The sequence below is a fragment of the Danio aesculapii genome, chromosome 20, assembly GCF_903798145.1.
Source record: "Danio aesculapii chromosome 20, fDanAes4.1, whole genome shotgun sequence".
NCBI classification, from domain to species: domain Eukaryota; kingdom Metazoa; phylum Chordata; class Actinopteri; order Cypriniformes; family Danionidae; genus Danio; species Danio aesculapii.
In genome coordinates this window covers 42,337,832-42,353,135 of record NC_079454.1, presented here as the reverse complement: position 1 = coordinate 42,353,135, position 15,304 = coordinate 42,337,832, and the positions used below count along the sequence as shown (strand labels likewise).

The following is a 15,304-nucleotide window of genomic DNA, read 5'->3' as shown; positions in this document are numbered from 1 at the left end:
GTCGATACAAAACTTAAGCCCCGCCCAATTTGCGCACACAAACCTGCGGCCCCGCCCACAAACACAGCAGCAAAGAAAAAGGGGCAGACAAGCACTCAAGCAGACGTAGGGAAATTACAGGAGTTTTCCGGGATAAATAACAAAACGGGTGGGTGACTGGAGATAGGTGTGAAATACGGGAGACTCCCGGGAAAAACAGAAGTGTTAGCAGGTATGCTCACACATGCATTATGCACTCTGACTACTTCATTATTGTTAATAAGCCGTGCTGGGCATTTCACTCTGTCTCGAGCTTAAGGCAATCGACCAATCGCAACAGGCTGTCATCGGTCCAATCAGCGCAGATTGGCTTTGCGCTAAGTAAGGGTTAGGGAACAAATGAATCACTGAATGATTCATTTGGAAGTCAGTGGGATGATTAGGTAAACATAAAAGCATATTACAAGACAATGAAAGTGTTTTTTCACCTTGCATGCATATCAACCTGTTGTTGGAGACCCTAAATAGACCAAAATATGACCCTTTTAATGTATAATAGCAGCTCTTTAAACAGGTGTGTTTCACTTACTTATTAGACAAAAAAAACTTTTAATATATATTTTAAATTCTCTGAACAAAACATTTTAATTTGTTTAAATAATTCACCACGCTCTGTTTAAAATGATTGGTCCCACTTGAAACTCTGTTTTGACAACTGAGCTAATTTATGTTATATGACACAAGGCGGTCATTTTGCTTGTGATGGTGAATTTTTCTGAAGCAGCGGCAGGGCAGAGGTACTACCTGAACCCATCTGACAAAACAGAGAAAAGTTAAATTAGTAAGTAGAGATTTAAACGCTTCTATACATTTTTCTTCATTTATATACATGCTCACGCTACATTCATTCTTCCATTACAGCTTCTCATTTAAAACATTCTAATTTTTTAATAGCGGGTGATAATCGCACCAAAACGTATTAAAACGTAAGTGAATTATAACAGCACAAATTTTTCTGTAACCGTAGTAGTGCTGTGCGTCATTTGTTTAACCTTTAAGGTTACTTGCTGACTGACTGACTGGCTGACTGTGACAGGTGCGTGATGCGTGAGGCCAGCAAACACGACGTATAGCCTTTTTACTTTATTTCAGGACGCATTAATACCGGAGGCATTTATAAATATTCCTAGCAAATCTAATAAATGCTGGAGACATAAACGCACTAAATCGCACCTCAGCAGCGTTTAATTGAAAGCGCACAAGAAGGTATGCGCGCTCTTAAAGCGGCTTATTTTTGAGGGGGCGTGCAAGAAGTTTTGTGCATGAGCAGAAAAAAATGGCAAGCAAAGAGATCCGCATGCTCGTAGGCTATTACATAAATGCGATCTCGCCTTCTAATACTGCGCTCACGACATTTGTCATTGAAATAACGCCACAGGTAGTTGGTAGATCTGTGTAAAAAAGGCCTGCCGCCACAGCTGGAAAAAATCCTAGAAGAAACATTGATGCTTTTTTAATGTTAGAATAGATACATATATATCGATGTTTTAAGTTATCTGTACTTAAACATTTATGTTAAATCAATGAAGAGACCACATTTGGTCAACCCAAATAATTGAGCTGTTGATTTCCCACTATTCAAACAAGGGAATCACTTTCCTCAAATCTTTTAAGTAGTCTCGACTTATTGGAGTTTACAGTGTAGAGAGCATTTGATTTGTCACGATTTGACGAGAAACTAAAATATGTGACGTGAATAACGTCTAACCATTGATCCATTTAGGTGGAAGTGACAATCTACAAGCTTTACGTGTTTATATGAGTTATTATCTCCTTAACGTGAATTTTGTCACAGTTTTGGTGCACACTGGCTTATCAAAAACTAAATACTGAAAATAACATCTAAAATACTTTATTTTAATTTCACGAGACCTTTAAAATGTATCTTTATTCTTTAAAGTAAACAATTGCTCCCATTTATTCTTCCTTAGACATGCTAAGGGAGATACTCCACCACAACTCTTAAAAGTCACCCCCCCCCCTCCAAAAAAAAAGTCTGCTTCGAAAACTGCTGAGATGGATATTTCAGAAGCAAAAACAAGACTACATTCCCACGATCTTTTTATTGGGGCTCTCAACGTATTAATAATGAAAGAAAAACTCACATGCGACAGGACAGCCAAAAAGCCAAACTGCTAGAGCTGACTGTTGCGTGAAAACAGCACACAATGCCATACTGTATAGCGAGTAAAATAAATAGCCATGCTGTCTCCGCAAAAGAAAAATGATTGCCAGGCTCAGTGAAACCACTGAGAAATAAAAATTCCTGTTCAATCAAATCAACCATCCACAAAGAGACACATTTTGCGAATGCCTGTGGTGAGGATGGAGCATTCTAAATCAAACATGGAGGTCTGGATTTAGCTGTGATAAAGCAGCTAGTGTTAAACACGAGAGATGGACTTGTATATGCTTAAAGCGTAAGCTAACGATGTCTCCGAGGAGCTCATGTGAAATAAATGGTTCTGCGGAAGATTGATGTTTGAGAAACTTGCAGATTCTGCAAACTTGAGCTGTTTTTCATGGCTCCATCTGTCTTATATACAGCGACTACGCTTCAGGATCTTATAGTGAAATAAAAATTGTGCTTCCAAAAATCTTTTTACATTTAAAAATGACATTGCTTTTGATATAATATTTCAAACCAAATAACATTGGTAGAAATGTTGCAAGAGCTTTTCTTAACTTTTTTTTTAGGCCACACTACAAACTTAGTAGTCTTGTTTCTCAGTACAATTATATAGATCATCTTAGATAAACATAGATAATCATAGATAAACATATTATTATTTAGGAAGCAACATGACAGCTTGAATCATTTTATATGTATAAAAATAGCATTAGGTGAGTTTAAGGTTTAAATGCAAAAAAGAAAACAAAGTTAGTATTTTCTATTCCCCATAATATATACAGTTGAAGTCAGAATTATTAGCCCCCCTTTAAATATTTTCCCAAATGATGTTTAACAGAGCAAGGAAATTTTCACAGTATGTCTGATAATATTTTTTCTTCTCGAGAAAGTCTTATTTGTTTTATTTCAGCTAGAATACAAGCAGTTTTTAATTTTTTAAAAACCATTTTAAGGTCAAAATTATTAGCCCCTTTAAGTTATATTTTTTTGCGATAGTCTACAGAAGAAACCATCATTAAACAATAGCTTGCCTAATTACCCTAACCTGCCTAGTTAAGCTAATTAACGTAGTTAAGCCTTTAAATGTCACTTTAAGCTGTATAGAAGTGTCTTGAAAAATATTGAGTCAAATATTATTTACTGTCATCATAGCAAAGATAAAATAAATCAGTTATTAGAAATGAGTTATTAAAACTATTATGTTTAGAAATGTGTTGAAAAAATCTTCTCTCCATTAAACAGAAATTGGGGGAAAAAAATTAACAGGGGGCTAATAATTCTGACTTCAAATGTATATATTTTTACAGAAATGCGCATTATGTCAGCTCTGAATTGGTGACCAAAATTCAATGCCTATCCAGCGTCTGAGGACAAGTTTATTTTAACGTCCAATAACAATGTTAAATGGCATTGATATTTGGTTGATTTTAGGTTATGTTGGAAAGTGACCATAATCCAACATTGAGCCAATATCCTCAACCAACGTCATACTGATGTCAAATACTGAGCTTAAAGAATAAGGTCATGAATAAATGAAGGTCTGAGTTTATCACAATTTGTAGCTAACATGTTGCAATTTTGGGTAAATATTTTGCAGGTCTGAGTTTAACTTTTGCAATTAAATATGTATTTTTTATAGTTTGAAAAAAAATATTATTTTATAATCCAACATTGAGGCAAGATCTTAAACCAACATCATATTGACATCAATGACATTTATTCATCAGGTATGGCAACCAAATTCCAAAATCTGATAGATGTCGTGGTAACGTACACACAATGTCAAGCTGTAACAGTATTATGCTGTGTTCACACCAGATGCAGAATGCGCGTCAAGTGCGAGTGATTTTAGTCAATGCAAAGATGTAAATAGACATCCTGTGGCGCGATACTTACGAACGGTGTGGCGCGAATGGCCAAATTGAGCGGTGCGAATAGCGCGATACGCACAAAAATTTAGTTTTTTTAGGTTGCATTGGAAATTAACCAAAATGTAACGTTAACCTAACATCTTAAACCAACGTAAAATTCATGTCAAATACTGACAATTAGGGTGCTTAATGTAGCAATCGCACTCGAGTGCGCACCAAAAGAGGATCAGAAAAGCTTTGGAGCCCTGGGGCAGTTTGTTTGTGGTAAGAACATGATCCAAACTAAAACAGACCCAACCGCAAAAAACGCGCCTTTTGAACTATTCCAGCTGCAGTAGTCCGATGCGCTGTCCCATCTTATGGGGTTTGGAGGAAAAATACTTGTTGACAGTGCTGCACCAACAGTTTTAAACAGAGAGGGAAAAACATTACCTGATGGATCATTGGTAGTATTTCCGGAAGATGACCATGTCGAAGTTTAGTTAAATGAATTCACGCCTCCTCCCAATGCCTTCGCCGATTGCAATGCATTAAAACATTGTTTTCCAGCCGCAGCTGCACTTCATTCTCGAAATGTATAGTTTGACAAAAGTGATGTATACAAACTATATAGTATACTATCACCAGGGATACAATCAGCCAGTTTGTGTCTGCCGGTTTGTTTACCTGCGGGAGTTCCATTGGCATTTTCCCGCATGTTAATTCAGACCAATCGAAAAGCAGTTTAGGAAATACATTCAATAACATCTGGCCAATGAGTGATGTAGATTTAGTCACATGACTGCATTTTGGTTCTATTCAATTGGTTCAGAAAGCAATCAGTGTGGTGTGAAAAGGATCCAAAATGGCAGAGAAATGCTGCAATGTATCATTTGTTGCCCTTGGTCCAGACCAAATGAACCGAACCACAGGCGTGAAAGCACCCTAAGTCGTCAGGTATGGCAGCCAAAAGCCAACATCTGTTAGACATCCTATTGGTAACGTCCACACAACATCAAGTTGTAACATCCTTAGATGGTGATATTTTGTTGTTTTTAGGTCGAGTTGAAAAGTGACCGAAATCCAACGTTGACCCAACATCTTAAGTCAATGTTATTTTGATGTCAAATACTGACATTTATTCATCAGGTATGGCAAACAAAATCCAATGTCTGATAGACGCCATTTAGGTAACATCCACAAAACCTCAAGTTGTAACATCATTAGATGTTGATATTTTGTGTTTTAGGTTGCATTGGAAAGTAACCAAAATCCAACGTTGACACAACATCTTAAGCCAACGTCATATTGACGTCAAATACTGGCATTTAGGCCCAATCCCAATTCTATTTTTGTACCCCTACCCCTTCCCCTTGGCCCTTAAAATCGAGTGGTAAGGGGAAGGGCTTCAAAATTTACCCCTAAGAATTGGGACAGCACTACAGCACCTGCACACGTCATCATATGTCATCGCGATCTCATGCTTTATATGAGATCAGACGATCGCGACTGCTATAGCTACTCCAGTTGTGTTATTTTTTGGTATTTATCTTCAGAAAAACATTGAAGGCATATATTCTGTTATCATAACGATAAAATGTGGCAATAATATCGTAACTGTACTGTGCATTTACACAGTGACCATATTAATCTATGTAAACACACTAACATTATACAGTAACATTATACACTAACATGATAAAAACAGCATTAACATTATACTAGACACTGTAAAAATGTCATTCCCAGGCACTAGACTTTTCTGACAGGGGATTTGAATGTCATCGAGTGTCAGAATGTTGTGGAACTGCTATTCAGGAGTCATTATTATGAGTTATAGATAGCGAAATTTAGCGTTTTTATTTTAGCGTTTTTTAAAAAGCACGGCGGTAAAACACGAACGCAGTTATAAATATATTAAAACATGTGTTTGTTTGTTGTAAAAATTCATAATAATGACAAAAAATACTAATTTGTGGATCTCATTACTTCCGGGTGCAGCTGTGGCTGGTGTATTCTGGGAAATTTTCTTACCCCTTGGTTTCGAGTGTGGTCCTGAAAAATCTTTGTTTGAAGGGGTGTATAACCCTTGCCCTTAGCCCTATGCCTTCAAGCTAAGGAGAATTGGGACGCCACTACCCCTTCACGGGAACGCGCAAAACGAGGGGTAGGGGTAAGGGAAAGGGCTAAAGGGTACAATTGGGATTGGGCCTTATTCGTCAGGTATGGCAAACAAAATCCAATGTCTGATAAACATCATATTGGTAACGTCCACAAAACGTCAAGGTGTAACATCATGAGACGTTGATATTTTGCTATACCTCAGAACTACATAAAAAAGCATTCATAATTGCAATAGTTAAACTCAGAATTGCAAATCAAACTCAGACCTGCAAGATATATACTCAAAATTGCTAAATATTAGCTACGAATTGTGATAAATGCAGACATCTATTTATTTACGACCTTATTCTTTTAGCTGACTTAAATTTAGACTTTTAAAAATACATTACATTAATATACTTCTCAAATGAATGCATCATCATTTAAACTATTTTATGGAAAAAAGCAGGTCTTTCGCCAGGCTATGATCTCACGAGGAAATGTTAGTGTTTCCATATTGGCAGAAAGTTAGTATTTAGGATTAGTTAGAAAGTTAGTATTTGGAATTGACAGAAAAGTATCTAACGCATATGACTTAAAGTTTTAAAAGGAGACGTGCCCCCAAACCCAACTGTCATTGGAGGATGAGCACTAAATAGGAGGATGTACTAAAATATATAAATAAAATCTTACAAATTCACACAAATTAGCCACGAAATCAAAATGTTTTTAGAAATTGCTGTGAGATTGTGTTGATTTTGCTGTATAAGTCAAAATGATTAGCCCTCCTGTGATTTTTTTCTTCTTTTTTAAACTTTTAACAGAACAATGAATTTTTTTACAGTTTATATACACTTAGTTGAATACTAGTGTCTTAAAAAATATCTAGTGAAATATTATGTATTCTCATCATGGCAAATATAAAAAAATCAGTTATTAGAAGTCAGTTATAAAAACTATTATGTTTATAAATGTTGAAAAAAATCATCTTTCCGTTAAACAGAAATTGGGGAAAAAATATACAAGAGGGCTAATAATTCAGAAGGGCTAATAATTCTGACTTCAATTGAATATATAAAGCATGACAAAACACCACAAGCAGGCACTAACCCAGCATATACCAGATTCATACCTTCTCCAGTGTGACAATCTGCTGTCTCTGCCGGTCGTCCAGCGTCTGACATTTGTTCTGCAGCGCTCCTCTCTCCTCCTCCAGACGCAACACCTTGTCCTTCAGACGAGACTTTTCCGACTCCAGGTCCCGAATGACGGCCTCGTGGGTCATCTGAGTGGCCTGAAGACTCCCGATCTGACCTGAACCACAGAAAGCCATGGTTGTGAATTTCATCTAATGCAAAGGCCAGACAGAGTCAAAGATCCTCCCCGATACTTTGAGTCTGATCACTGAAGCATATAAACCTCAATTATAACACCAGAGTACCAATTCTCACTAATAGCTAGTGGCTTATTCAGAGCTAGAGAGAATCTGCGGACAATTTTTTGCTGTTTCTGTGCAGAATTTTTAAATAATTTTGGAAAATGCCTGGTGGTCAATGCATGGATAAAGATCTTGCTAATGGATGTTATGGATGTGACATTTGCAGTAAAACCATAAAAAATTCATTCACAGAGAAAGTATACACTCACTGGCCACTTTATTTGGTACACCTTACTAGTACTGGGTTGGACCCCCTTTTGCCTTCAAAACTGCCTTAATACGTTGTGGCATAGATTCAACAAGGTACAGGAAATATTCATCAGAGAGTTTGGTCCATATTGACAAGATAGTATCACGCAGTTGCAGCAGATTTGTCGTCTGAACATCCATGATACGAATCTCCCGTTCCACCACATCCCAAAAGTGCTCCACTGGATTGAGTTCAGGTGAATGTGGAGGCCATTTGAGTACATTGAACTCATTGTCATGTTTAAGAAACCAGTCTGAGATGAATCGCGCTTCATGACATGGCGTGTACACTGTGGTCATAAAGGGATAGACATGCTCAGCAACTTATCTTGACAATGTCTACATGCCTAAATGCACTGAGTTGCTGCATGTGATGGACAGCAGTTGGACAAGTGTACCTAATAAAGTGGCCGTTAAGTGTATGTTGTTATATGGATACATCTGTTTCAAAACTACTAACCACAGAGTTATGGAATCAGAAAAATATCAATCTGTGAACAATTTATATTTTAAATGAGGAAAATAAACATGCGCTATGGATGTGACCAAAAAAGTATGCGAGTTTACAGTATACAACATACTTTTTAGAAATTCTGTGAATTAAACTGCACGACTCAAAATAAATAATGCTAATCGAAAGGATAAGAGTTGGCTCACTATAGAACAAACATGATTAATTTTATTTTATTTGACATTTTTGCATTTTATAAGGGAAAAGCTTGGTTATGGATGTGACACCTCTCTGCTATGGATGTGGCAGATGTGAAATTGGCACTTTTATGACTTTGGTAAATCAAATATAATTGTTTGAAAACACTGACAGAGCCAGTTTTGAGTATTATTGCAGTACTGTAAAATACAATTGTAAAGGGTTTCACTATTTTGGTCAAAACTTAATTCTTTGCATGGCATTTGCATGGAATTGCTCATATCATCATGCTATAGTCATTAATGAACGTGTAACTGCACTAAGCAAAAGCTGAAAGTGTGAGCCGTGCTCTTGGAGCTCTGTTGTTCCTCGTGGATGAAGGATCAGGAGTATGTTTGGATTCAGGTGTGACAGGCTCAGCTGGACTCTGCCGCCCGCAGGGATCATTCCAGAACATGCAGCTGCTGTTGCCTGGATACCAGGAGCTGATCGGGCACCGCAAACTTTTCTGTCAACATCGATGGGCACTCGAGCGAGAGGTGGCATTAATCTGATCACTTCATTCGGTTCACCTTTACCAACAGAAAAAACTAGATTTCTTTTTGGTATTTGAATGTTGCTTTATTTTAGCCAATCAACAGCTTATATTTGAATATACAGAAAAGGGATATGAAAAATATAGTTACATAATAATACAAGTGCCCTGTGTAAATAAGTACAGCCCTTAAAGATCACTCTATTCAATTAACAATAAGATATGTGTGTAAATACATTAGATTAGCCAGTACAATTTGATTGACTATCAATGCATTGACTGATGCATTTATTGGAAAAAATTGCTAATTTTACTGTCCTTCAATGTGTTTTGGTCATTATCAATGCACTGTCACTTTAATTGAGTGTGAGCAGCGCGGCAAAAATAGGCCCAGCGCCGAAACTGCTGTTTCAGCGACGCTCACACCTCGCGCTGAGGTATGAAAGCTCTCATCTGTTAAGATGGATGCTGAAAAAACACGCACTGCTCACGCTCTGCTTGCACTTGCGGTGTGAAACAGGCTTTAGAGTCCTACCAGTGACAATATACAGCCACACTGCACTGCTATGAGTGTGATATTGCGTTTATACAACAGATCAACGGAATAATTGCGAATATAAAAAAGAAAATAGAACACGGAGAGTCTCACAATCCTTTCTTCCGCCATTCATTCATATTTGCAGCTGACAACAGAACAGCAGAAAACATTGCTATTAAACTTCACTTTAGAGCTAGTATTTAAATAATTCTCTTGCATAATGTCTAAAACAGGTGATTTTGCTGACATTTTAAGACTATATGGCTGTATAACAGTATGAAATGCCATCAGTCTATAGAGATTTCCCAGTATTTCTCTGCTCCAATCGGGATTTCACAATAATAAACCCCCAAAAGCCAAATCAGCGCAATCACTACCAGATTACTATGGTATATATACAGTACAGCACTAAAAAATACAAAAGAGAGAGAATGACTTGGAATGTCACCTACTTGTTCTGTAATGTTTTACTTAGATGTAGTTACAAACTTACAATGAGAAAATACTGTTTTTCTGCCCTAAGGACTTATTATGCTGTCTTTGTTGCCATATTGCGGTGGAACGTCAACCGTTTTTGCTTTGCTCAGTATAACAGGCTGGCCGCCTGAATCTCTGAAATGATGAATATTTAAAATAGGCACTATTCTTATAAATACACTACATAGCTGCGATCTAAACATCTACATTTTCACCTAAAAAGCTTCAAAAGTACATTATGTTGTCCAAGAGCTGCAGTATTTGTCAAACTTTAGTGAGTTTTTGATCTGCTGTAGGCGGAGTAATACAAAAGAGTGAAGAGGCTGTATGAGTTCTGATATTGCAGAATATCGCATGGCTATCAGCCAATCAAAAACCAGATTTTTATTTTGTAGATCTAACTAGTTTGTACACTGTAATAAATATACATAGAACACATACATATATTATAAAAAATCTACCTTTTATTTAGTATGCGATAAATTAGATTAATTGTTTGACATCCCTACTTAACCTTTATCTATTTAATCAATTAAAAGTATAATTGTATTTTTAATTTTACCTGTAATACTGTATTCTGTTTGAAACTTCAATCTGAATTCATATCAGACTGATAAATTCAGCTTCAAGCAGGCATTTAACATGTTTATAATGGATTAGCAGCCTAAAGTGACACAGAAGGATGAATCAATGAAAGTGAGTGGAGTGGGAATACAGTGGACGGTGAGACTGTGTGTGTGTGTTTATCTCACTGGCTTTGAGCAGGATCTCTGTGGCCTGCTGTTGCACTCTGTCTCTGGACGCCTCCAGCTCACATTCGCCTTCCCTCTGCCTGATCTCCACGATCTCTGCGTCCTTAGTCACCTCCTCCAACTGTTTATGCAGCTCCTAAAAACAGAAACAACAAATCAATAAGAAACAAATTTTTGATCTTCACTCCAAAAATGCCATTTGCTGCTTCTTCATACTACTTATTTAACAAGACAATTCTTAATTTATTTCATGTTCAATCCACTTAAATGTGTAAAATCAATTAGGACAACTTAATCTATTTGTGTTGGGACAACATGAAGAATTTGTGTCATTTTTATTATGTTTTTATGCATGAATCATAGCTGATTCTGATTGCACATTTTATACACACAAACTGGCCATTTCTGATAACTATTTCAGATTTTTTTTACAATTATTTTATTTTAAAAATAAATAAAGAAACTAAAATAACAAAAATAAATACAAATAAATGACATATTTGATTGTGTAACTGACTATAATTTCTAAATAAAATGCTAATTAAAAAAGCTAATTCACTCTCTGCCTGTAGGGGGCGCATTTAAAAAAATCAGCAATAATTGAGTTTCCTTGGATTAAATTGTAAACAAAGTGCTGTTATTTTTAGAATAATATCTGATTATCCACACATAAGATAAAATCGACAGGTACAACGAACAAAGTTAAAACAGTTGTTAAAATTGTAGGTTGGGAAGCGAATCCTATTCTAGAAATGCATTAGGCATGTATAAATCCTATTCTAGAAATGTATTAGGCAGCTGCTACAAAGAAAGCTGTTTCTGATGATACACATACATGAGTACTTTTACCCTCAATAAGAAGAACCAGGGTATCTTCCATCCATTATATATTCGTTTTCAAATAAAAAAAAAAACCCCAGAAGAAAGCGGCCATTTTGTCAAAAGCTCACATTTGGTTGACCAATCAGAGAAAAAAGTAGCGTTTCAGCACTGCCTACATGTTTATAAAGGATTTTAAAGTCGTATCTCCATTATCTTACACTAAACCAAAAAACGAAAATCAAGCCAAAATCTCATTCTTTGGTTAGCAAAAGAAAATCCGAAAAACGTCAGTTTTCTTAGTTTTCCTGTTTTTGTTTGAAAACAGATATGGAATGGATGGAAGATACCCTAATTGAGAAGAACTCTTTTGTTAAATTATTAAACAGAGACGTTTACTTGACAAATTAAATATGGGGTAGGGTGTTATCATAATCACCATGGGATAGAAGTTGTGACAAATTAAAATAACATATATCTTGCTAATTTCTTCCACTTTTTAAAACATACAACTCTAAGCGATCACCTAAGCATGAGCTTTAACACAAACTGTCCAAATACAAAAGTCTTATGCCTGATTCACACGGGACGTCAACGCTTCCCATTCACTTTGAATGGGTGACGTCAAGCATTGCCAAACTGACTTGTGGATCCGTCGGTGGCATTGCTTACTGCAAAAGTTGGAAATTTCTCAACTTTTCAAGCGCCAATGGAAGCGTTAGCCAATCAGATCACTTTTTGCAAATACCCCAGCTCAGACAGTAGCCAGTTGTGGTCTATTTTCATTGGCTGACGCTGTTATGACAATCACGCCAACCCCAACTTCAGACACGCCCTCAGTCAAGCGTTGATGCTGAACCTGTGAATCGGGCGTTATGTGTAAAATGTTTTTATTTAATGATGAAAATGTAATAGAATCGCAGAAGTATGAAATGAACAAAGATCAATAATTGTTAAATTTGTTAAAATTGCAGAACAGCTTGTGTTTTTTCCATTGGTGCTCCATTCACACACTTACTTCTACAAAATCAAGGTTTGAGTGCAAGTCTGGGACAGAGATAGAAATAAAATAAAATAAAATAAAATAAAATAAAATAAAATAAAATAAAATAAAATAAAATAAAATAAAATAAAATAAAATAAAATAAAATAAAATAAAATAAAATAAAATAAACACGTTTCTAGTCAACCAATTGGTGCATCTCAAGAGACAACCAAAACTCTGGTTAGCCAATTGGTGTGTCTCAAGAACTCAAGAACTCTTCTCTGCGCTGCTTCTCTATATTTAAACATCATGTGGTTTCTTTCTTGGTCTCTCTCTCATGTCTCTTTTCCATTTTTCCCCTTTCACAGTGTCTCCGAATTCATCCTCATCAATTGTTCATGTACACATTAGCTCTTTCTCCCTTTTCATCTCTGCTCTCACTGTCAAATTCCTGTGTCACTTTCTGAAAGAACTTCTCTATCGCTCATTGTCTTTCCAACCTTTTCCTTCACTTCCACCATTGTGGAGTTCATGAGCAAACCATATTCTTCAACTTCTTCGCTGAATATATGAGTTTTTAACAGCTCAAAAGGGGGAAAAATGGCCTGCTTCTTTTTTAGAGAATGCTTTGAGAGAAGGTAGTTCTTTCACAGTTAATGTATTTTTAAAGACAAATTTAGGTTTTATTTATGTATTTATATTAGGGTTGGGTTGATAGACGATGCCATCGTCCATCGCCGATGGCCGATAGACATCACAATGCTGAGCCGGCATCGCGATCCTTCGCCCCGCCCCCATCACAGCAGCAACCCGCTCGCGAATAAAACACACGGCCCCGTTCACACTAACACATGTTAGTTTTAAAATGGCATTTTAGAATGAAAACGATCCACGTCCACACATTTATTCTCAAATTGTTCATTTATTTAATCCAAAACTATGCTAACAATATAATAATTAATGATATAATTGTGATGAACATAATAGAACATGTTAATTCAAGCTAGCAACATACTAAGCATGCTCACATTGGCTATTGTATTTTAGCAATGTATAAACAAAGCTGATAATGACATGTTGACAGATTGCTAACTCATGCTAACAACATGCTAACTCTGAAGAAACATAAGACGGTAATTAAAGATGTAATTGTGATTAATATGTTAGAATGCCATATATGCTAGCAACATAGCAAAACATGTTAACAACTTGCTAATTCATGCTATCTTTGTGATGAACATGGTAAAAGTGTGATAATTCATGTCATGCTAAAAGATGTAAACATCAGCTAAAACGTGTTAGCCATCTTTTAAAAAGCTAGTAATTTGATAAATTATGCAAGAAACATTACTGCATGTTAACAGATTGATAATTTAACGCCAACAATATGCTAGGACCATGCCACCAACATGCTAATTCATGCTATCCTTATGATGAATATAGAAACAGCAAGTTAATTCATGCTAGCAACATACTAAAACATGTTAACAACAGCTAAAAGTTTTAGTCATGTTTTTAAAAAATTTATAAATTATGCTAGAAACATTATCAAAATGTTAACAGCTTTCTAATTCAATGCTAACAATATGCCAACAATCTTCAAAACATGCTAACAACGTGCTAATTCATGCTATCCTTGTGATGAACATAGAAGAAGCATGCTAATTCATGTTAGCAACATACTAAAACATGTTAACATCTGCTAAAACATTTTAGTCATGTTTAAAATGCTAGATAAATTATCCTAGAAACATTATCAACATCTTAATAGCTTGCTAATTTAATGCTAAAATATGCTAGGAACATGCTTCCAACATGCAAATTCATGCTATTTTTGTGAAGAACATTGTAAACCATGCTAATTCAAACTAGCAGCAAATAAAACATGTTAGAAAAGTTTAATAATAATTCAATACTAGCAAAATGCTAATAATCCTAGAAACATGCTAACAACATGCTAATTCATGCTATCTTCATGATGAACATGGTAAAGAATGATAATTCAACATGTTAGCCATGTTTTAAAAAGCCAGTAATTTTATAAATTATTCTAGAAACATTACTGCATGCTAACAGATTTTGCTAGGAACATGCGAGCAACATGCTAATTTCTGCTATACTTATAATGAACATAGTAAAAGCTTGCTAATTCATCCTAGCAACATGCTAAAACATGTTAACATCAGCTAAAATGCTGTAGCCATGTTCTAAAAGCAATGTGATAAATTATGCTAGCAATGCAATAAATAAGCGATAAAACATGATAAGAACATTATCAAACATGTAAACGATGTATAAATAATGCTAGAAACATACAAACAATGTGCTAAATACATGTTAGCAGTGTGTTAAGTCATGCTAGCAACAAGTAATTAAAACTCTTTAGCTATTTCTAACTTCTAAGCTTGCCAACAAACTTTACTGTCTATTTACTGTATTTATATTGGACTTCTGAACAAACTGGTGCTATAATTCAAATACCTTTCTACTGTACAATGATCTATGGACATCTTTTAGTAAGATGACAGGAGGCTCATCTGGAAAACAGTACCATGTAATTGGATAAAATTCACCACCCGCAGAATCTAAATACTCTTTGATTGACGCGTGTCTGATTTGAAAAACCGTGACCGAGCTATTTGACCTCAGATATTTAGCCCTCAGTCCAACAACTTCACCTGCAAATACTGTTATTGTTTATGTTCAAGCCTCCAAGAGATGTGACATGTGAGCAATTCA

At 35.8% G+C, this 15,304-nt stretch overlaps 1 protein-coding gene across 2 annotated transcripts in view; it reads right to left on the bottom strand.

Moving 5' to 3' along the window:
- The window catches only part of fam184ab (family with sequence similarity 184 member Ab), a 264,813-nt gene that overhangs the window by 144,291 nt on the left and 105,218 nt on the right, over nucleotides 1-15,304 (bottom strand). For both annotated transcript variants that reach the window (XM_056445388.1, XM_056445389.1), the window contains exons 4-5: nucleotides 10,762-10,897; nucleotides 7,256-7,437 (exon numbers count right to left, since the gene is read on the bottom strand). In XM_056445388.1, the coding sequence (XP_056301363.1) occupies nucleotides 7,256-7,437; nucleotides 10,762-10,897 (318 nt within the window). The remainder of the gene's footprint in view (nucleotides 1-7,255; nucleotides 7,438-10,761; nucleotides 10,898-15,304) is intronic.